This window comes from Columba livia, chromosome 17 (assembly GCF_036013475.1).
Source record: "Columba livia isolate bColLiv1 breed racing homer chromosome 17, bColLiv1.pat.W.v2, whole genome shotgun sequence".
In the NCBI taxonomy this organism is placed as follows: domain Eukaryota; kingdom Metazoa; phylum Chordata; class Aves; order Columbiformes; family Columbidae; genus Columba; species Columba livia.
In genome coordinates this window covers 10020705-10045400 of record NC_088618.1, presented here as the reverse complement: position 1 = coordinate 10045400, position 24696 = coordinate 10020705, and the positions used below count along the sequence as shown (strand labels likewise).

Below are 24696 nucleotides of genomic sequence, written 5' to 3'. Positions count from 1 at the left end.
TCATGCATAAAGCTGCAAAATTAATACTACAGAGACAGAAAAGTAAATTAAATACATGCCATTCACAAGCATGAATTCCAAAAGTTTATAAAAACAAAGGCACAGAATACAGAAGAAGAAATGTGCTACTGCTTCTGGATGTTCAAAATGTCATTTTAATACTTGACATTTATAAGTAACATCTACTTGGGACAAACTCATGCACTATGCGTTATATTAGTAAGATAAAAACATAATAAAAATCATCTCTGCTCAAATTCATCCCAAGCTACACGACACTCTGGCAAGCATGATTTCAGTCTGCACACAAGTACCAATATCTCCTCTACAGCCATTTAACTGTCACTTTTGCAGAGCCGCTGGTGTGTGAAAACGTCCAAAGTCTCTGGATGAGAAACAGGAAGAAGCTCTGGAATTTATCACTATTGAATATTCTTCTTCACAGATTCCAGCAGTGAAGACCCAAGTGACTCCTTGAGATTTACACCAGAGACCCCAGATCGGCCAGACCAGACTTCTGCAAGCCCAGCAAACGAGGGCTGGAACGATGGTGCTGCAGGACCAGAGCCTGGCTGGGGGAGCTGCCCCACGCAGCACAAACCAGAGCCGGGTCCCGTGTCACCACGTCTGGAAAGCAGCAGGGACACACAGACACACGCTAAAGACCTTCCCCTTAGGCTCTTCTGGAAACGAGCAGCTGGTGACAAGACATAAGCTGTTCTAACACTTCCCAGGAAGCAAAGCATAGGATTAAGCAGTTTAAAATCAAACCAGCACAAAGTTTAAGACATTTTTCCTGTCTGTTTCATCTCCTGTATTTTAAGAGAGTTGTAATCAAGGTATCTGAAGTGCAAGAAAAAGCAAATAATTATGTAAAAGGAACAATTTTGGGCAACATCTTAATGTGAGAAAGTGACAAAAAGTGACAGATATGATTTCTGGATGAAATAATGAAGAGAACTTTCCTTATTCAGGATTTAACACTGGCCTGTCCAAGTATTTTCCTCTAATCTCTCCAGAAATTACTATAACAGCACAACTCTTGGAAAGCACATTTTCAACAATGAACTAGTTCTAAAAACACTAAGCACACACAGAGCACATGTCTTACAGCAAGGGCTCACATGTATGTGTGATACACAGGAGATGCTCAGGAGATTGCATCTGTGCAAGTTAGAGCAAAGTTTTCAGGCAGCAATTAGGACTCACTGACACCTCAGCAGATGAATGGGAACGTTTCCTTTTCTTTTTACACTGTTGTGCTCTCTACAAATTTGCTTGAGCTGTTTGGTCAAAGCTGTTGTAGCAAATGGATACAGAGGTTATTCGAGTCCTCCTACCTCGGGCATCTGAAGTGCCTCATTTACAAGCCAAAGGGTTTGCATTGTCCCCTGGTCTCTCCATTCAGTTCAGGTATTTATGCAAACCTAAATTCAGAGTTTAAAATTAAGACAATGTGAATAACCACCCCATCATTTCTGAAGTGTATATGAGTAAGAATTCAATCTACATACATTTTGTTTTGTAGTTTGTATTTTCTTTCTCTGATGAATAACTTACTGTGAAGGTACAAAACACGTGGTTTGACACTAGTACTACATACAAAGCACATACACAACCCAAAATAGTTTTCACCCAATTTAGCTTATGGTGAAGCCAGTCTACATTCTTTTCTCTTTCAACAGCTCCCACTTATTATGTCCACCTAAGAAAACCCGTGGGAAACCACAGACATTACTAAATATTAGGAACTCGTTGGAAGGCAAATGCTGGATTTGAGCAGGAATGTGATGACAAAGACTTTGCTCTAGGCTTCTCTCATGTTTTTGAAAGATATTTTGCTTATCAGTTCCTTTTAGGGGGAGAATGACATAGATTCCAGAGACGTAATCATCTATATGAAATCTTGTTTCACAAAATAGAAACTATGAACCACAATGTCCGCTCCCTGGGAATGGAGGAAGATAAGTATCTAATCACACAGGTCCTTGACAAAGGAAAACAGTACTTTTTATTAAGAAGAAAGACTAGAAAAGCACTTTCTTTTAACAGTAGGCAGCTCATGTTGTCCTGCAGTAGCGCTGTGGACAGCGCTACCAGATGCAGACACGGTGCAGCATGAACTACCACAATGGAGACATCTTTCACTCTAATGTCATCAGCAATGTTGATAATTTTCATTTTTGTATTAAACAAGAATTAGTAATAAATTTTTCTCAAGACAGGAAAGAGTATACAAATTATCCACCATAATTCAGACAAGATGGAATTAAATTCCTGTTACTTTCAAGAGGAGGAAGAGGCTGACGTAGCAATCTGGCTTGCGATATGCACTCACAACGTACCCCAGAATTATCATTGGTTTTGGAGCCTCCACGATTAGACGTGGACAACGAAGATAATACCACCAGTGTTCTTCGGTGTTGATACTTCCCAGGTGTTGAATGCCTCCTAATTCCTGTTTGAACTCCAACCAACACTAAAATAGCCTTCTGGACTTATTACCTACCTCCCAGACTCTGCAATGGCCTCGCGTTCATTTCACAACTACAAAGACGGTTCCTTTTGCTTTCCAAGACCTGCGTGAGAAACTCTAAGCACGAAACTGCCAGTCATCAGTTATTCAGGGAACCCAGGGCCTTCCCACGTTCACAGCTTCGGTACTAAACAGAGGGGTCTCTTGGAATGTGTTTCTCTCTAGCGGAACAAAATCTTATTCAGGGCACAATATATCTCCTAACCCCATCCCTCCATATACACCAGACAAAGCAAAGCTCTTCCATATATGTGGCTCTTCCCTTCTCCCTTACGTAGATACATCAGAAGGTTTACGTGTTTTCATTTGTAAATTCTGAGCTACCTTAGCAATAGCTGCTCGATACATTTACAAGACAGATAAATTGAGAGCACAAGTAGGCAGTATGCTCTCCCTGCCCATCTTTCTGTGCTATTCTAACAGTGTTTTAATTAGCAGCATTAATTATTTGCCATGGTAATATGGAAATAATCAAAGCACAGAATGATTATCTCCCTGAAAGTTCAAACACAAAGCACCGGCTACAGACATGCCACCTGAGACATAATTAGCAGAAGTCAAACAAAAATACAAGCATCTCTACTGTGTCCAAGCTCAGACTACTGCGCAAGTGAAAAATTCCTTTACACAACACAGCCGGCTGTATGAATGCTACGATCCTCCTCATGGGGAGCTAGGAGAAACACACAAAACCAACAGACCCCCAAAAAACACAGTCCAAGAGAATGCCCCAAAGTACAGAAGCTCTTCCTAAAGTTTGCATATATAGGTTATTTAATTTAAACTTAAAATTAGTGCTTCCAGAGTCAATCGTTTGGAATAGTCGAGTGACACTACGAAAGACAGCTCAAGTTTCTGGCATCTTAGAACAGAGGATGTTCTAGAACAGCAGAAATATTTCTAATTAGCAAACAAAACAAGCAATGTGAAGTGTCAGAATAAACAAATAAGCCAGCAAAAGCATCGCAGAATTGCCCAGAGCTAACTGTCCATACAGACAAGTTTAATGACTAGTTACACGGAATTTCTTTTTAAGGACAGTCCTTTAGCAGCCAACATTGTTTTTCTTTTTTTGCTAATACTAATGATCTGTAACACCCCTTGTGTTTTCTAAGAGACACGTACTTCCCAGTAACGAGTCCAAGAAGTGATATAACCGAAATATTTTCAACTTGAGCACACGCAATGCAAAGCTGCTATTTAGACAAAATGTCAGACTAATGGCCACATCCCAGCCTGAACCCAGGACCCTGAACCCAGGACCCTGAACCCAGGCTCAGGAGCACCCACCAGCTCAGAACTGCCATTCACACTAGAGAGATGCAACATGTGTTAGTGTGAAAATGACGCTTACAGAACATAACCGCTTCTTCATAAGCAAAGCAGGTAACTGATTACTTTGCCATCAAATTCTGCTGAGAACACAGACTTCCAATTCTCTCTTAACGTCACAAAAACAACACCACAGATCCTACATCCGACCAACACAGTTACGTAGACAATTTCTCAGCTGCTCTCTTCACATTTTCCACTGAAGAGAGTTGTTTTACCATTCCAGCAGGGAAAGCACAGCTGGGCTGGGCAGCAAGGAGGTTTTGTAGCTGATCGAAACCAGAGCAACACCTTCCAAGGAACTGGGGAACCGCAGCGCTCACCACACGGCCATGGGAATCCAACTGGGTTTGAACCCCACACACCCCACCTCGCATCGATGGGATCTTGCTTCTTGGGGAGAGAGAGCCCCGACTCCAGAATGGTTGGCCACCTGCCTAATGGCACAAAGAAAAGCAGGTTCTGGTACCTCTCTGGTGCATCTAAACAGTAACAAAAGGATTTAGAAAAATGAGTTTTGTTACGAAAATTGCAAATGGTTTTAGAGAGTTGTGCAGGATTTTTATTACCATTCAGCCACGTAACAGAAACAGGGGGGTTTCTTTAGTAACACGAGAATTAATTTTTTTTTTTAAAAAAAAGCTTAGTTACAAACATGCTAAAAATTTAACTGAGGATCCCCCATCATCAAGAAATGTGAACTTAGCATTGATCTCTAAGAACATCTTGACATAACCAAGACACTGGTAGTTACAAAGCAAATTTTGTTTCCAAAATGAAAGTGCTATGAAGTTCTATTACTTGGGCGTTTAGCGGAGGTGTCCACAACCTTAAAAAATCTAAATACTTGCTTAATTTTCCTGTGTTGAATAGCTTGCACTGAAAAAATATGGGACATCACTCCCCTGATAACACACAGTACTTTCTAAAAACCACGAGTTCACATCATTCCTACAACTACTTTTAAATTATTTCCTTTGTTCCTCTCTCTTGCACAAATTGCCAGCAAAAGAATTAATAAGCCAGTGAAATGGAGGATAAGCTGAAACTCCTCAGATGATTGAGACCATTATTCAGTGTCCAGAGGGGTCAGGAGATTCTGTTATCTTACTTCAACAAACAGGTCTAAATTTTGAAAGACTGTGGCACTGCAGCCTTTCCAAATTAGTCATATAGATGCTATTAATAAATTACGGTGAAGATCTGGAACTCTGTTCATCCAAAGCTATCCATTTCCTATGCAGTACCAAGATACAAGATGTTCAACAGCAGGCTTCCTAACAGCATGGAAAAATTCCATTACAAAAAACTTCCAACAGTTAAACTATAAACAGTAAATTCAAGGCTACTATTAGTCACAAGGGATAACAAATTTTCACACTTCACCATAATGAAAGGAAACTATATAAGTGTTTTCCAGAACTGAAGCAATAATTTGTTTGAACAAGGTTCCAGACAATTGAGTCTCTAACATAAGAAAACACAGCCTGTCTTTTAGTATCACAATTCAGCCTCGTCCCAGACACTGTCAGCCATCCAAGCCCAGACATGGCTTTCTTCCGAATAGGTTGTTCAAGATAAATACTCTATAAAACTAACAACTCCATCTTCCTCCTCTTAGAGTGCTACTACTCCAGCATTCAACATCTTCTGAAGATCCAGGGCTAAGTTCATCTAACATGCACCTGAGCCAATGTACACCATCCCTGCCATTTTTATCATCATTCAACCATACGCATAATATTATGGTTGTCATGGTGCCAGCAAGCAGTTAAAAAACGGCACTGACAGAAGAAAGCAGATTAATTATGTGGCAGAAAGAAAGGGCTCTCAGGATATGCAGGGAAATGTCTGTCCATCCGTTAGTTTGCAGTATTCTGCAAGAGAAAAGGCAGCGCCAAGGGCAGAGCCCCACACACACTGCTGCGCTCAGACCGTCCTGCGGGCCCAGCCAGCGCGGGCTCTGCGCCCTCTGTTCGCTGCACCAAGAGCGAACCAGGCAGCCCCAGAGACCACAGCTGTCTGGCCTTGGAAACCTAACGACAGATTTCACCTGGTAAAGATACTGTAAGATATATATGTAAGATACATATGTGATCGTTTTGGCGGCTTTGCTTGGACAGGAAATAACACACTGAGCAAAGAGAATACGTAAATATTTAAGACAATAAATCTTACCAAATCTGTAATTTGACTCCTGGGAGGCACAGTCAGGTAACTAAAATTAAAAAGTTCAGATTAAGAGCAGTATTTCCATCTGCAGCAACACAGACAAGAATACGCAGAAAAAGCACAGCAGGTTTCCTAACAAGCACGCAAAGCAATACTACTATTCAATGCTGTATTTGATCTCATTCAGAAGCCAAAACCAGAAGATGAAGTTGGTTCTCTGCTACGTGTACAGCTTCACTCAACACGTATATTATACCGGAGAGTCCACCTCGAGCGGTCTAACTTGCTCTCTAAGTATTATCTAAAAGCATTCTGTGCATACACCTGTTTAACTGATTTTCCTCGTGACCAGCTCCATCCTTCAGCGTCGGGCTCTCACTCTAGCCCTCCTCCTCGCTTTGCACAGGTATCCTGAGGCTGTCATCAAAGCTTCACTCCAGGACAGCAAAGGGTCCCAGATCACTAAATCTGTGCCCAGTTCTGGACTTTGTCAACATGTTAAGATCCAGCGGCGCAGATATTCTGCTGCTAACCCTGTTATAACTATCTGGAGTAGTAAAAGACGTGTTTATTCTAATTCATGAGGTTTCCTCCTGTAAATGATAGAGCTGATCCAGCAGAGCAGAACCGTGATGGCAGAATAGGCTGCAAACCCCCCCTCTTTGGTAAGTCACTGCCTCCTCATAAAGAAAATGCACCAGTTGAAGCTTCACAGTGGTTCGGAGACTGAGAAAGCGCAAGAAGCCTTGCACCAGAACCGTCCAATTGGTTTATCTGTGAGATACAGGCGTTTTGGCAACAGGCACTACAGAAAAGCTCAATGTTCATATACGGGCACTACTGGGAAGAATTAAATTAAATCCTAGAACAGGTCTCAGGAACATACCCTATCAGAGATCTCAGGATCTCTGTCTTTTCCAACAACTAAGTCTCATCACTTTGTAGTTTACATAGATTCAAAAATGCAGCTGGACAAACCCATGGAAGAAGACTCAAACACCTAATGTACAAACACACTGAGTCCTCTCAGATTTGGAGGATACTGATCCGAATGCTGCAATGCGTCCCAGACAAAACACATCCACCCCAGTACAAAACATATTTCTTCTCATTTCTAGATTTAACTTCCACACCAATTCCCATACTTAAATTCCAAATATGCAGAGTATCTTGAGTCTCCCTCTCTGTTTTAAGATATCAAAATGTAGTAGACTCTCCAATCAGAAAAAGGTTGTTTGCTTTTATCACGAAAATGAGGAAAGAGGACATTATCTCATCTTTATTGACTCTACCGTTGATTTAAAAAACAAAACCAAACCACACCTCATACCTTTGACATTTAGGCCAGTATGTTATTGATTATGTGCTTGGAAATCCAAAGTCTTTTTTGCAATGTATTCATAAGTCAGATAAAAAAATAAAACTAATGACTAACAGTTTAATCAAAGCATTTAACAATCAGGCCTTACCAACAACAAGCCAAAACCAAACCCAAATTCATCCATATGACCTTGTCAAACAGAAAGAGCAGCTCTGAGTGCTATTGATGAGTTGACGTACCCACACAGTACAGGATTATGATATTTACTTCATCACAACATGCCTGGATAGAATTAAACACTATTTTCATAAAAATTGCATAGAAGAATGAGTTAACAGCTTTAGCACCAACTAAACCATGAATCTTGAGTGACAATGCTGAAAGCACATTCCTGTATGAATCAAATCCAGCGAGTAGCCAGTCTGTCTCACCAGAGTTAAGCAGCTTGCATCATCTGAGCCTCTAGCAAGACAAAATAATGTTGTCAGATGATGGCTGGTGAGATTCTGAAGCAAATGTGACTATTCACAACTGCACAAAGTGAATAGAAGGGATATGGCTGGCATGAAAATGCAAAAATACAGCCTATCAAAGCAGACATCCTGTTTTTGCTGCCTCCACTTAAGAGAGAAACTAACTCAAAACCAAGAAAAAAAAGTCTTGACAGCAACAAATGTGGCCACTGTAGAGCCAAGCACACCACATACACGGGAGAAGTTGTCCTGTGCCAGGTGGACAGGGCCTGACCCCTGAGTGCAAGAGGCCAGGGGACATTGATACGCTGAGTGTCAGGCTTAAGGCAGCAGCTTCAGTTCCAGGTGCAAAAAACGAGCAGCAGAGGAACAGAGACTTTTTTCAACAAATTCCAGCCCAAATATCTAAAAATCTTCATTTGTGACAACAACAAAAAGTAGGAACATTCTTTACAGAGGGTGCTTCGGGAATCTTATGAAACTTCTTCCAGTACAGCACCCTGCAGAGAAATACTTCTGGTTTATGGCAGATTTCTTTCATCTTTTGATTTACCTTTAAGGTAGCTCTTTTTTATGTTCCATCTGCAAAAACATAAAATAATAAAGAGAAAGACAACTAACTGGAAAACTAACATTGGGGTTCTTGTAAGGCACTTACATATGATAAAGAGGTTCTTTCTGTTCTGCACCATCTGTAACTGCTTACAGCTGCATCTGCTTTAGAAGTAGTCAAGTTAGCAGGAAAAAAAATGTCCAGCTCTTCACTATTTAGCTTTAAAGTTTCCTTTTCTGAGAGAAAAAAAAAAAGCTCTTGAAACTATTTTCAACATAAAGCTTAATTAGATTCTATTCTTCATCTTCAAAACCCTGCAGAGATCATAACACTCCCCACGAGAGCTTTTAGCCCTTTTGTGATAACTTCTCAGAGTCGCTATTCAAGTGGAGGTTTAGGATGAGGCACCTCAAGAAGAGTTCACAGAGCACACCATCCTTCCTCCAGCAAACAGACCAATCTGGACTTCTAAGAGGGACCAGAATGACCTCGCGTCATCAAACCTAGAAAGCAAGACACAGCCGTACCTCGCTAGTCTGCACCACACACTATAGAAATCCATATAATCCAGCTCTGTTTGCCTCCTGCTGTTTCACCAACCTCACCTTTAGCTAACAGTCACCTGGGAAATGGGGTTCCCATTGACTAAATAAGTCAAAGTCATGCTACACCTATTTTATCTTGCCAAATGGGTCTGACACCGATGATAGTGAGATAAATCACAACTGTAGCCTTGAATGTGGTAAATTTATACTTGTAAAAATAGTCCTTTGTATAACAACATACCATTCAGCTCTGATCTCATATATCCAATGTATCTGTACCAACAGGTCGCTGATCCTAATTATAATGATTATTCAGAATGCATTGTTGCATTTCTACCCACCTCAAAAGTTTCCACACAAATTTAGATCAAGTTTTACACTGGAGCTAGCTAGAAGGAGGGATGGCAGACTGCTAAGTGGTGTCTGTACACCAGAACTAACAGCGCAGCAGAGCAGTCGTGACCCAGCCGCCGTGTTCACCTCTGTCCCGCTAACAGCGCTGCCGCAGAGCTCAGCATTTTGTAATGCTCGCTCTTGCCCAAGCTACGCTAGCTCAAGTAAACTGAATTTATTAATCCAAGTAACTACTGAAATCAAAATAAATCCTGAGGATGTACATGTGCTACATGCTTAACCTGTGTAGAGAACCCCCCTGCTCATCACTGCTGCGGACAAGTGCACCCAATCTACCACTTGATTTTTTTGTACCACCTGAAACGGGGCTGCCCCATGCACCCCCTCACAGCGCTTCTGCTTTTCTAGCATGAAGTTGCTATTTGTGGTACTACTGACATAAGAAAATAGTGTAAGCAAAGAATTCCCAAACTTCCGTGATTCGGTGGAACACCAGCAACCCCTAACATTTCTATTGTTCTCTCTAAACTTTCGACAAACTTTTAAAGTTATTTAAAATTATGTATCATGGCAAATTTAGCAGAAGTTCTCTTCTGGCTAGTTGATAGATGAACAAAAGAACTTTTTAAAGATATGTCTGTCCAAAAACAGAGTCCATGGGAACGGAGAAGTAAATTTGGACCTTTGAGACAGAAAGTGGGGAGCAGAAAAGCAGTGACTGAGTAGAACTGATTGGTAACACCAGATGACTGGAGGGGGCTCGGCATTAAAACTTCACACTGCACAGCACATTATTCTCCTTTTAGCAGCTGGACTGAAGAATAATCTAGATTTGAGCCTATTCCTGCAGGTAAGCTTGCCAACTCATGCTTAAAGTTGGAGATTGTGTGAACAGAGGGTGGAACCCCCGGGTCTCCCCACAGCACCTCTGCTGCGGAGCCGCCCGCACAAACGCAGCTGAGGCCTAAAAATGGAGGAGAATCGTTTCCCAGTCTCCAGCGACATACCCATGCTGCATGGGAAAACACTTGCTTGGGTCAAAAGCCTATGAGCCAGCTACAGGAACTAAAGGAAGAATATCCCAACCCAGCAACAGCAGAAAATACTGCTTTCAGAAGGAAGAAGGAACAGAGAAATGAGAGTCAAACGGCATCATTTTCCTTTCAGATGCCACTTGTTAGGGAAAATGCCACTACATAGAAACTGTAAGGTGTAATTATATCGCTCCAAATCCTATGTGGGCAACTTCAGTAATAAGGGAGGCACCTTAAGCCCAAGATTGTGAAATAGAGAATGATAGTGCACTCTCTTCTCCTTCAGGACACCAGCTGTGATGATTTTTAAGAATTTATGTTCTAACAACCTGAAAAAAAGTGACTCCACCCTTTCACCCTGTCCCCACATGAGCAAAGCATAAGGATTGTCACATTTAATATATTTATTGGTCTGAACAGTTATCGTAGGATGTTTAAAAAATGTTCTGGTTTAATAGATTCATTATCAGTTATCTTTTCAGAAGGTCAGCAGAACATTCCAACTGTCTGACACCCCATCTATACCATGTCACCTAATGTGACAGGCAGATAGGGGGACTATTCAAGGGAATTTGGGACCTGAGGCTTAGACCTGGCCCTAAAAAGAAATACTCATCCGAATCTAATAATGAAGACAACAGTGCAACAGCTACACAATTCATCAATTCCAGGATAATGTCATCATGATGGTTCTAGGGGACAAAGCCACAGTTGACATACGGTGAGAGCTGAGTCTGCATTTCAAGCACAGACACCACTTGGAAAACATGTAGGAGAAAGGATCATCAACATCCTTGCAAGAATTAAAGAGGGAGAAAGGGGATCGGGAAGTGTTGCAATGCCGCATATGCTCCATTAATCTTACTAAATCATCACCTTTCAAAGTCAGTTTGGTTGCCTGGATCCAGTTCAGCCAGCACAGTAGCTGGTGCTTCACCTCAACCCACATAACTGGCTAAACAGTTTCAAATTTTAATCTTCATCAGGTACACTAAAGCAACGTGGCACCAAAAAGGAAATGTGTACTATGATTTTTTTCTACCAGTTTCACCCTTGGATTTTCCTGGAAACTTACTCAGACGCCACCAGAATTAAATTAAACTGACTAAATGGCTTGTGTCAATTATTTGCTTTTAAAGTCTATTATGACGCTTTGAGTCATCATAAAATATCAAAGGACAACAAAGATGGTGGCACTTATGACTGAGATGTTCATACATCACATAACCCAACTAATGAAATAACACACCTGAGATACTTAAAAAAAACAAACAACCACCGCACACAACAGAATCCATTCTGCTTTTCTTCCAAATTTTAGGAAATCAAAATTGCTGTATTTTAAAAAGCACGACACATATTTCAAAGTACTTATTGTAGGAATATCTCCTAAGTACACACCTTTTTGGCATTGTTTCAGTGCCAATAGATTTCAGCACCTGAATGCAGTATTTAAAACTGTGGCATGCACCAAAACACATCTAATTTCAGAGGATTTTACGATCCCCAATTCATTTGGCCTGTCTGATGGTCTCAACACAATTCCTCAAATTCCACCCGCATCAGGTTGCTTAATTCATACCAGAATCCCAAAGTGCACAAAATAAGCAATGACTTTATTGGATCACGCCCTTCAATAGAAGAAAGATGCTCTCAGGCCCATCAAACCTGACACAAAACACAAGAAAAAGCAGTGATAATGGCAGATCCACATACGTGACAGCTCGCTCACCTACGACCCCCGTCTTCTGTTAGCGGGAATCTGAACTTTCATCTCTAGAAAAGCAGCCTGAGCTGCTCCCACAGACTACGGCCCCTTCGGGCTTCCAAACAACGTTTTTATCACAGCAGGAAGTGGAACCCGGGTCCACGCCAATCCCAAATTAGTATTTTAATCATTAGCACAAAAAGGCATGCCTGCTCCCTGGCCCAGCGAATATTTACAGTATTCCATAGGAAACCACACAGATTAAAAGGACACACAAAGCTCAGCCTCTGAACAGCACATGGTTTGGCAATGAGAGCGCTGCCCTGGAAGGTGAGAGATGCAAGGTCAGAAATTCTGGGGGATGGAACCGATCTCCTGTATCCTGAGTTCTCTGATCACTGGGTACAAAGCAAGGAACCAGCGGCTGCTGCCGCCACAACATCCTGAAAGGCTGAAGGCAGAACGGACAGAAACCTTAATAAAAGCAGGTTGTGCACACCAGCACCAAGAAAACACTGGTTTATGTTCTTCACTTCAAATTTTTCTTAATGAATTATTAAGATATTAGCGAATACAGCCTTTGCATTCAAGCAGGATATTTTTTTCCCCTTTCCTAATCAGTCATTAAATATACGTACATTCAAGCAACCGTAAACTTCAACTAACCCAATGCTCTTTGCCTTATTTGTCTTTCAGGCCAGTGCTGCAGCCAGTCCCTGCCTACATGACATACAGTCTGATAGCAAAAGCTACAGGGAGGATAACAAAGGGGAGCGAGACTGGTACTGAAAGACAAACATATTTACTATAAACTGATATTCTCAAATTTACTGAAGCGTAAGCCACTTTTCCGATGACAGATACACATGCACACTCATACAATGACGTTCTTGTCCTCAGGAGGCTTCTAACAAGTGTTAAAATGGAACGTGGCCGGTAATTTCAGTTCCTCAAAAATGTTAAAATTAAAGGCCAAACTCCGTGTTTGTATGCCAGGATTTCACAAAAGATTTTAGACAGTACAGACAACAGGATTTCACCTATACGCTTTGCAATCTTTCACTGAAAAAGTGCAACACTTTGAAAATTCGGGAGAATTACTTGTTTGGTTTTTTTCTGTTGTAAACTGCCTCCCATCCTCGAAACACCTAAATTAGTCAGTTAAGGTCTCTCAATCTAAACTGAGCAAAGCAAGTAAAAGAACTTGAAGGCAAAAAAATTATTTTACTAGTACTTGACAAGTTCTGTCAACAAGCTGCAGCTTCTCTCACCCACTGCCCTCCCACAAACACATCCAATCCAGCCAACCAAGGCTTCAGAGCACGACCCCCGTCTGCTGGGAGAGGCTGTCTTGTGATTCATGGCAGGAGCACGTTACATGCTTAAATACTCTGAATCTAGAAAGACTCCTAACACCAACCGCTTTGAATGCTCCCAGGACCAGGGGCTTTATTGATCGCTCTGACACATTGTTAGACTTGATTTCCACACACCCTTTGCATTACGTAGAGAAGTTTCTAAATATATCACCGTTTCACTCATCAAACATTTGATGGCTAATACAAGAATCATTCCACTGATTAAAACATTTTAGAGGGAGTTCGGTTGTTTGTAGGATTAGTGACTCAATACAGCAGCTTCTTTTCTTGTTCTTAGTTCACCCTCCCAGTCTGTCTCCTAATCATCACCCTGACAGGACACGCATGCATTACAATCCATGTTACTCTCATACAATGCTCTGGGAAAGGAATAATTAAAAATACATTTGGTTTTGGTGTAGAACTCTCCTTCTCCTTCTCTCTTCACTTCGAAGGAAGCTGTGAAAATCTTTTGTGCATTCAAAGGGAAAAAATAAAGAACAAAGCAATCTCTATTGCCAGACTGGGCAACAGTAAAAAGGGAGGGGGTGTTACATCAGGCCTTGAAAAACACTAAACACCTACTAACTGAAGATAAACAACATATGCACGCTGCTGTGCCCTCTAAATAGGATCCAGCGCAAAAATCTCACCACAAGGTGCTAGAAATTAAGGAAAGACCAAGTATTTCACGGTCATGATGTAGGTCCTGCTGCTCCCATATTCATCTTGGTGCCTGAAGATAAAACACTTGGTATTTACTAACCTCTTACTCACACACATATACACTGGTGATGGGCAAACAGTTCTTCCCATATTTATCCCCTGCTCTGTTGTAGCAGGAGCTGTTGTCACTCCCCAGTCCCATTTCCTTGCTGCAGCACAGACAGGAAAGGGAAAATGGGTATCCCACCACCTCTTTCCTCTCCCAATCCATTCCACTCGCACAAAATTCATTTCAGCTCTCATTAATTTAGAAAATCACGAGCAATGCTGCGATGCAGTCGTCACTTTCTTCGGTGGCTTGCAGATTTGAGTAACAGCAGAATACTACATACTTCTCATAACTTCCTTCTGTTATGGCAGCTACTTGACAAAGAAAGTTTATTTACTACTGACAAGCATTGTATTTAAAAACTTTAAAAAGCAGCATATCCTTTGAAAGAGCATTTCCATCTGGCACTTATCCCGCATCTCACATTAAAATTAGTTTTTCCAGGATAACAGTATTCAGTTTTACCAGCAAAATTCTCAGTAGATTTCCTTTCAGGGATAACACAACTGTATCTGAAATACTGGGTCAGCAAGACTATTTAAGCCATTAAAAAAGAGCTAAATAAAAGTACAGATGGTTATAGGTGTGGGCATTACTGAAGGAAAAGAGGAGAGGTTGTCACAAGATATAACTCACAAGAATAGTGACAAAAAGACAACTGATGTATCTATGAAAGGGATGGAGAAAAAGCATAAGTACCTTCTCATAGCGTCTTGATGAAAGAAAGTAATTGCAATCAATTTCATTTGGTAATTGAAAGGAAAACATAAACCCATCTTAAAATCTCAGATTTACAGTTACAAAACAATAAATACAGCAAAATGAGTATTAGTTCTCATCTCTTCAAAACATCATTTAGAGAGACATCAATCACTGAAAAAAGCCCCGTTTTGAGCAAGTGCTCGACAATGCTGATGTCCAGGAATCACAGCTTGCAGGTGTATCTTTTCAAGGTATTTCTAGCACATCTGAGACAATTAAGAAAAATCAAATGCAAAAGAAACCTTTATCATATCTTATGAAGCTACATTCTACGATACATGTTGATAGTTATGCACAAAAATACACATAATCAAGCCTTACGCTCCTGTGGCCAGGAACCAATTTACATCTATACAAAGATGTAAGTACGTGAAAGGATTTTTCTTAATGTCAAATACTGTATTTTCAGACGTCAAACAAGGTGTCCGCACAGCAGCTGGACACACACGGAGGAGCATGCAAAGCGCTCGTTTTGAGAACGCAGCCTCTGCAACACGGTACCAGGACCAGGTCCAGCAAGCGGACAGGACACGACCTGCCAGCTCCCAAATGTGCAGCTGCACCCAGTGCTGGCCACGGCTCTGCACAGCTCTTCCGTACACAAGCACAGGTTTCCTCAGCTGACAACACGCGCATTTTTCCTAAAAGCACTAAAGCACTAGCCAATTTTATGCTGAGCTGCATTACCATAATTAAAAATAAACAAACACAAGATTGTTGCTAGAAGCGTAAGTAATTAAACATGCACTCACGGAGAAGAGCGCACAAGTTCTAGAACAGAGCTCCTTAGTCTGAAACTGGATTTTTGCTCTTTCAGGAGCTTCCAGACAACGCTGACCACGGGTCAAAACGCGAGGTGACAGAAACCTCAAAAACACGCGGACACATTAGTGAATACAGACACAAAATTACAGTGTTGTGAGATGTCTCAAATTTGCACAAAAGAACTACCATTCTTGGGATCCATCAAGGAAGTAACAAAGAACAACTTAAATCTCAACTTCATTCCCCTAAAATACGCAACCTAAAGCAGCTTTAATCCTCCTCCCAGCCTCTTTAGAACACTGCGGTAAAGACAGGCATTCAAAAAAGCACAGGAGGTAAAGATCAAAATAATGTACAGTTCACATTTTTTCCATTTAGTATTTTTTAAAAAGCTGACAAATCCCGGAGTAGTTTATGAATTTATAATTTCATCCTGTAGTTAAAAGACACACTAAGACAATAGGTCACCAGACACATTTAACTGAACTACTTTTAACTGCCTAAATCCGTACCAACATTCACTTACTGCAATAACTTTAGGTCAAAGAAGTTGTCTTTTCGCTGTTGTTTTAAAGCAGAGCAAATCACTGCCTGAACTGAGGTCATGAAACAAAATAAGAACATCTAAAAAGCAAAGGACCGTTAAGTGTATTGGTTCTTGACAGCGAAGTGACAGCAGATGGGACAAGGGGCTGCCAGAGCCTCAACCTGTGGCAGAACAGAAATCCCCACTGGGTTCCAAGTTGTGAAAAAGCAATGGGAAAGATTTCCAGAACCATTCAGAACAGGATCATTCTTTGTATATTCAATCTCTTCTTCACATTCAGCACACGCCAAGGTCAAAAGCTGAGATTTAACTCATTTTTAACATGGATATCGTGACTTTCTTCAAAAAATGTAAGGAACAATTGTGGTTGGTAACACTGGAATGCATTTTAAAATGCACTAAGAGTATCACAAATTGCTGCAGCAGCCAGGTCAATAGAGCTGATGCACAGGTAAATTATCTGTGATATTTTCATTGTGATCCACGACAACACGCAAAAAACCCAGAATTATATGAAGAAACCGAACCCTGTCGCTCTGATCCACTGCCAAGCTAGGCCCGAGACAGTGTCAGGACACAGAAACAAATGCCCTCTACTTTCATTTGCCACACTTCATGTCTTCCCACAGGAACTGGTCTCTTCCTCCTCATTCTATTTCCTGTACACAGAACAAGCCCATTGTCACCAGGTGAAAACACACACACATGCCACTGACCGAGCAGCCTACCCTGACACCAGCCTCCTCCGGGCAGAGGGATCCCCGCAGCCCCACGGCGGCGGGAGCAGGTGCTGTCCCCGCTCCGGACCAGCCCCGCCGAGCGCCGGCCGCGGCCGGGCAGAGCCCCCTCCCCGAGGAGCCACCGGGCGGAGGATGAGCACACAGCGCTGCTCACAGCGATCCCCTCCGCCCCGGCTGCCAGCGGGGGGATCCTCACCGCCCGGCCACCGCATCCCCCCGCCGCGCGACGTCCCTCTCTGCTAATCCCTCCCCCCCAGCCGCGCTCACACCTCCGGCCGCAGCCCCTCGGCTGCCAGCGCCTTTCTGCCCCAGCCCCCACGGCGGCCAGGGCCGCGGCGCCGCCCGCCCGCACACCCCCGGCACCCGCGCCCCCCTCCCGCTCGGGACCCGCTGGCCCCCGGGCCGGCCGGAAGGAGGCCGGGCCGGAACACCCCCGCGGCCGGCCCGGCCCGGCCCTCACCGGAGCCGCCCCCCCGGCGCGGCCCGCAGCGCCGGCCCCTGCCCGCGGCTCACCAGGAGTAGGTCTGCTCCGCCATGGCTGCGGCTGGGCGGCCGGCCGGCTGGGCTGTGCGGCGCGGCCAGGCCCCGGGCTCCTCCTCCGCCTCCTTCTCCGCCTCCTCCTCCGCCTCGCGGGCTCCGGGGCTCAGTGGCGGCCCCGCTGCGGCTCCCGGCCCAACATGGCGGCGGCTGTGAGGAGGGAGGGGAGCGCAGGGGGGGTCCCCGCCCGGGCGGGGATGGCGGAGAAGGCGATGGTGGTAGCGGGGAGGGCGGAGGCTCAGCAGCCGCGACGCGGGGCCGCGCTGGGGCGCCGGCTGGGCCTCATGGCCGGCGAGGCGGCGGCGGCGGCGAGGGGCGGGGCGGCGGGGAGGCGGCGGCACCGGCGGGCAGCCCGGCCCAGCCCAGCACAGGCCGCGCCGCGTCCCGCGCTCGCGCACGGCGGGGGGCGGGGCCGTGCCGGGGGGAGGCGGGGCCGTGCCGCGCGCGAGGTCACGTGCCCACAACACGCTCACGTGCCGCCGTCGCCGGCCGCGCGCAGGCGCCGTGGGCGAGGAAAGAAGTTGGTGGGTGCTGGTTGTCGGGCCCGGCCGCCCCTGGCGGCGCTGCTCAGGCTCGGCCGCGCGGGCGGGCGGGTTCGCTGCGGCCGGCCCGTGCCCGGCGTCTGCGGGAGAGCCCGGAGCCGCGGGCTTCCCCGAGCTGCAGGCGGGCGAGTGCGGCCCCCGACCGGCGTTCCCGCTCCGCAGCGAGCAGCCGGAGCGGCAGCAGCGCCGGGCTCTCCGCGCGGTGTGAGGTGTCCGCTCCGGCCGGGGCGGAGCGCTGCGGTACCGGCTGCCCCGGGCCCGCGAGGTGCGAGCGGGGCGTCCCGCGGTTCCAGTGTCCGCTGTGCGCTCGGGCACCGGCTGCTCTGCCCCGCTCGCAGGAGCGGGTGGCTCCCCAGGAGCGGCTCCCAATTGCCGTGGGGCCCGTTTTCCTCCTGGAGGGGTGGGTTGTAAAAGCGAAGTTCAGGTAGGGTAAGTCACAAATTCGAGTGCTCAATTTAAATTCGCGGTGTGTTTCTGGAGATGGCTGTATCTTTGAATTTGTTATCTTTTGAACAAACAAACAAGTAAGATCAAATGCTCAACGCATTTTTTTTAAAGAAGGAAAATAACATTACAGATATTTTGACCAAATAGAAACCATACACTTCATGTTACCACCGTCCCTGCAAGTCCCAGGCAGAGGAACTGGCAGCCGCTGATCCCGCTCATCTCTCCCCTTGGTTTCTTTGGTGCCATCACCAAATCTTCAGTCCCCGATTGTGTTTCTGCCAATTGCAGAACTAGCATCTTATCTTGGGTCTGCTCCCTTGAATTAATCCCACCTCCCGTTCCTGCACGGGAGCCGTTTGTGCGTGTGGGGCTTCGCAGAGCTCGGAGCGATTGTTCCAGTCCAGCTGTGCAGCCTCGTTCTTTGTTCCTTCTCGTGTGGGAGGGAGAAGAGCCAGTTTTAACTTAGAGTTGGAGGTGACGTAACTGCATTAAATATAAATAGAAGAACAATGCCTGGGTCTGGTAAAAATAGGTATTTGGGTTTATTAAAGAAAATGTATGGAGGAATTCTATACCTTAATATAATTTCGCTAAAATCTTCAGAAAATTAATGGAACGCTCTCCTTGCATCTCCAGAAATGCCAGATGCCTCTAAAGGGGCATTTTGAGCCCACTCTCATTTATTTCTATTAGTGGATTGAATAAATTATTTCCATTTATCTGTCTCCTTTATTCTTTTAAGTGGAAAAAAAGTTGGGCTGGCGTGTAGTAGTAGCACAGGATTAAAAGTAAGGAATGGCTCGTTTCTTCTGTGACTGGTTCTCTGTGTAATTGTGGGGGGCTCACTTCATCCTTCGTCAGCGAAGAGGAAGCAGCAGCACGTTCCAGGCAGCTGAAGCTCGGGGCACCACAGGAGGATGCTCCGTATACAACACACTTTCTTGTTCTCAGCAGAGGGAACACCTGGGATTCCTGTGCTTCAGCTAACCAGTGCTTTCAGTGAGATGGTGCTGGACCTCTTCCCTCTGTCACCTCTCCCTTTATGCACTGAAAACACGGTTACAAGCTGCACCGGACGTGAAGTCATCTTTTCTCCCTTCTGCCTTCTTCTGAGGTCTTACAAGCAATTTGGGTTGTCACACCTCAGCATCCAAATCATGTGTGCTTTTCACAGCCCTTTGGCCTTGGGGACAGGAATGACCCTAGAACTACTGATGTGATCAGTACCCACTCACTAAAATCTGCTTGAGATTCGGCTCTATCAGTTTTGAGGTGGAAATACTCAAAGTACTGTGACTGACTTGCTTACTGGGGCTGTCATGGCAGCTGGAGGTACTGGAAGCATTAGATGGTAACACTAACGTTTCTTCTCATGCAGCTCAAGCTGGGCTACTTCGAAAAACGTTCTCCCCTATTTGACCATGTAACTCTTTTGCCCTCTAATAACTTACTTGTACTTGTCCCCGTCTCAGGAGGTACAGAAAGCTTTGGTGGGTTTGACACGAGGACAGGAGTGAGTCATGCTCAGCTTGTTGAGCACTGGGGTACGTACCCTAGTCAGTCAGTTTGGGTGGAAATTCTAGTATTCCCACACATGCACATCCCAGTGAAAAAATACTCAGGCTCTGGGTAGGACTTGAACAACAGAGAAGTTCCCTGCCTTTATTCTCCCTCAGCACGGCAGAAAAATCTACAGTAACCATTAGAAAACAGATAATTTGGAGTCCTCACTCTGCCGTGGTACAACCCCAGTGTCTCTGGGATGCCTGTTGGCGCCGCCCTTTGCAGTGATCATGATAAAGGCAAGAGCAAAAAAGAACCTCTCCATCTTCTGAATGAATGCTGGGAAAGAGAAATCAGTGCTTCAGCCTTGTCGTGGTACTAAAGAGCCTTTCTTAAATTTTTTTCCCCTGAGAACAGAATGTAAAACTGATATTGGTATCTATGAAACAGCAGCCCTGCTTTGTGTTCTTATTGAAATAGCTTCCAGTTTCTCAGTCTTGCAAAATTTCCAGCACATTAATTTGGCACAAATGATTTATAGTTGATGAGCAATTGAAGTATAATTTTTGTCAGCATCTCAGGCTTTGTGACTAGACTACTAAATGATTTCACAGGCTTGCTCTGTCATTACAGGGTAGCAGTGACATGAATTCACAGGAGAAATTTATTCCTCCTTGCAGACCCAGCAAATTGGAGCACTGCTTGCATTCCCCAGATAATTTTCTCATCATATCTTTTGTACAGCCTTTCTTTGGACCTACAAGAGAGCTTTACTCTGCATTTCAGTAGCAGTTTACTCTGACATTACAAAGTCCTTCCAAAATACCTGTTCTGTCTGGAACCTTTGATGTAGACTGATGCATCACTTTGACCTGTCAAGGTATTTATAAACTAGCAACAAACAAAAACAAGGTGTGTGTTTTTTCCTTTTAATGTTTGGAAGGGTAGGTCCCAGAGGCAAGTGCGGTGGAGAAAAATCAGATGGAAGTACTGGCTACAAAGAGTTCTCACCTCCAAATTGCTTAAATGTCATCAGATGACATTTAGCTAACCGGTCTTCATTCTACTATAATGGAGGTGGAAAGAGAACCAGAGAAGCTTCTTGTAGACACTTCACCTTTCAGGAAAGGACATGACAGGTATAGCTGCCAACCTGTTTGGTTTGAGGAGGAACAAATAGCACAGAAATGAGTAGAAAGAGAAGGGGAAATAAAAGAAACAAAAAAAAAAAAAAAAAGGAAAGAAAATCAAGAGATCCAGGTTTGACAGTATAGCTCAGGGCTACATTAGGTTATTCTGCTTGTAAGATCCTTGTGGGATTCCCCTGGATAAAAATAATTGAAATGTTCACTGACCGGTACCTGTGACGCGATTCTCTTCACTACCACCTAGTGGGAAACTCCATTAACTGAACTCCAGGGCTGCTCCTGCTCTCCAACCTCATCCTCACCCTGACGGCAGAAACAGCAAGTAAGTGAAGGAACAGATGGAAGCCGGGGAAGGACACAGTCCTGTGTCCCCATATAGGAAGAGGAATGTCGAGAGCGCCTATAATTTAAACCCATGATGCCCTGTGGCATTATCACACCGTGCTGTTGGCTCTGCATCCAGGCCTGTTCTGAATGGCTGTTAAACCTTCGGCTTCACCGAGACTCCCAAAGCTCAACAAATGTTGTCTTTGGAGATAAAGAGTAAATGTTTGTTCCAAATCCAACTGAATCCTGCAAACAGTGGTAAGAAGAAACTTGAAGTCACCACAGTGTCTCAGTCAAAAGGCAGCCGTGCCCCCTTCCTGGTGCTGAAAGAGTTTGGGTTGTTCTGCATCTGATTGTACTACTGAAAGCAGAGAAAAAGAATGTTTTAATTTATTAGTCTTTGTTGTAAATATATGATTATAATAAAAAAACCCATCTTAATTCTCTGTAAATCATATTTTTATTATAATCATGTATTTACAAAGACTACTGAATTAAAACATAAATAGGTATATATTTGGAACATTAAAACTATGTATTCAGGTGAGTGTTTTCCCACTGAGATACTCGGGGTTTGCACAAATAACTAAAATCTAATCCTTTGAAAACAACATATACATGCCAATTATCTCGGATTTTTCACACTGCTGTGTGCCATTTGGGACTAAGCTCCCAAAGCACAAATAGTAATCAGGTTTGGTACTTGCACTATTCCCCAGCCACAGAAATAAGGGTGAACACTATAACACAGCTCTCACGTTTCAAGGAGGGGATGATGTTAATGTCAGTCAAGCCAATAAAGCATTTAGCAGTCTCAGCAGGAAGAACAGTAAAGTGGTAAAGAATTATCAGAGAGCCATTTCCCTGTGTTTCTTTTGCCAATAGAAATTTTACCATTGTATTAGTTAAAACATACAGGCTCCTTCCATTAGCACTTTTATCATATTTAGGTTTTTTTCCTTCTCTGTATGCTCCTTGAAGCCACATTAGACTGGCTTTATCCCAGCAAATTTCTGTATTTTTCATCATGTGCACTTAATAATGGATATAATTCAGTAAACAAACACACAGGTAAAAATGGTGTTGATAGAAGAAGTCAGGCTTTGGGAGTCTATTCTGCTGTCCATTCTGTTCACGGGACTCTGCTGTCCATTACCTTGGTTTTGCCCTGGTGTAATAAGCAGAATACAGACCAATAAGTATAAAATAAGAATAATGTTCCTATTGTATATTAATTTACACTTCCATGGAGTTGTTCTCAGTGTTAACGTAATCCACAGTTCAACTACTTTATTACACATGGGCGTGAAGGGATTACATTGGAACAGTTCATCCAGATAGACTATTATTTACCAATAAAATAGAATTCCATTAGAGGAACCTGAGACATTCTTGCCTGGAAAGATATTGGAGAATGCCAGGAAGAGAGTTTTAGAAGACACTTGTCATGCAGTGTTACCAGACCATCTGCTGCTTCAGGAGAAAAGAAGAAAATAAGAGAAAATGCACAGATGTTGTATTTAAGTGTATATGGCACAATGCAAAGTAGTTGAACATGTTTAAATAATCTTTATTAAACTTGCCATTAAAATGAAGTAAAAGTCAGGCTTCTTGTGATTCTGATTCATATATTTCTCTAATCTGCATCCAAACCAATTTGTAAATGTAACATTGTTCATAAGTCTGCTATTAAGCTGCCCAGTTTAGTGTTCTAAAGTTGCTTACATCTTGTCAATGAAGCATTGAATTTGAGATGTCTCAACCACCGTATTAATTACACCTAAGGAAAACCAAGCAATTTTGCAGGAAAACAATACAAAACCCCATACTGCAAACATGCAAAAAACAAGCAGGTGTCTCTTGGAGTCTTCAAACTACCAAGATCACGTTAGTCAAGGTGACTTGAGAATCAAGTCATGGCCTGGCAAATTGTTGCAATTAAGGAAATCAACATAGACTAAGCACTGCTAATAGATAAAAGTGGGTATAGCAAAACCAAATCCTTTTCTTTCAAATACTCATCCTCAAGGCAAAATCCCTGAGTACAATTCAGTTACAGGAGAATGCTGTCTGCATTACAGCACTCAACAATTCAGCCCTTGCTGAAACCAGCTAATGGAGCTGGTTAAAGCTTTGCAGCTTCCACCCTTGACCTCTGCTATTCTTATTACAACTACGTATTGTGGCACTTGCAATAATCTGAGAAATATGATATTGCAATCCTTAGTGCCAGGGTATAACAGGGGTGCTGGTTAATTCGCAGCAGGAGTCTCCTTCCTGCTTCTCAAATGCTCGGTCTGACTGCTGGTGATTTATAACATTTAAGAAACACTGAAAAGCTCACTGATTTTCCTGCATTGAAGAATCTGAGCTGCTTAATGGAGTGCTGAACCATTCACTAGCACAGCTGGGCAGGTTACAGTGAATGTAAAGTTGACCATGTAGAAGTTTACTTCTTGTTTTGTTAATTGTCTGGGCTCCTACAGTTTAGAATGGACAATTCTAATACACCAAGGGGAAGAGCCCTTCAGGATAAAGTGATAGAGAATATTAACCTCCTCCTCAGTTTTGGGAAGGTTTCCATATTCAGCTAAGGATTCTCCACATGGCATCCAGCTGTAACATTCAGTGAGGTCCTAACATACAAACAGATGTTCATTTCTGGGTTTAAAGACTTCAAAGAGCGCTGTTCTCAAGACAGGCAGTTTTACAAGCATCTCTAGCTGAAGGTCTTCAAGGCAAGCAGAAGCAACAGGACTTCTGGGTGCATAAGGAATCCTTGAAACCACACAATATAAACAGATAATTTGTTGCTAAGTTTTCTTCTCTTCACAGTTTCTCTTGACAAATATTGCTGGTTTTTGTCTAAACTTAATAGTCTGTGTCCTCATCTCCCCTCAAGTGTACTACAGGTGTGTACATACATATATATACACACACACACACTTACAGAGAATCAATTGGACAATCTTTTAGCCAAAAACAATGGTAATATTGTCTATCTTGTTTAGATAAATCACCAAACAACCACAGAAAGACAGAAATAAGTAACACAGTATGACAGAAGCTTCTCTGTCAAATATAGCAGGAGGCCCACAATCTGTTGCCTCTGTTTGCAAAATCCTTTAATTACAGGGATGTATCATGCAGAAACTATATGTCATGGTTGGATATGGTAATTATACTTAACAATTATTGTATGTCAACGGGGGAA

At 43.4% G+C, this 24696-nt stretch overlaps 2 protein-coding genes across 18 annotated transcripts in view; both read right to left on the bottom strand.

The window, feature by feature from the left end:
- SPPL3 (signal peptide peptidase like 3) overlaps positions 1-17892 on the bottom strand; it is a 56108-nt gene extending 38216 nt beyond the window's left edge. Inside the window, exon 1 of one of the 2 annotated variants that reach the window (XM_065033235.1) lies at positions 17489-17892. In XM_065033235.1, the coding sequence (XP_064889307.1) occupies positions 17489-17511 (23 nt within the window). In that variant the 5' untranslated portion in view covers positions 17512-17892. Of the gene's footprint in view, positions 1-16963; positions 17225-17488 lie in introns of those variants that run through there. The other variant, XM_065033234.1, reaches the window with a different exon arrangement.
- Positions 17893-18579: 687 nt separating this feature from the next.
- C17H12orf43 (chromosome 17 C12orf43 homolog) overlaps positions 18580-24696 on the bottom strand; it is a 28943-nt gene continuing 22826 nt past the window's right edge. For 3 of the 16 annotated variants that reach the window (XR_010466736.1, XR_010466730.1, XR_010466732.1), the window contains one exon: positions 18580-22650. The gene's annotated coding sequence lies outside the window, so the exon portion shown is untranslated. Of the gene's footprint in view, positions 22651-22981; positions 24261-24696 lie in introns of those variants that run through there. The other 13 variants (XR_010466743.1, XR_010466745.1, XR_010466740.1 and 10 more) reach the window with 12 other exon arrangements.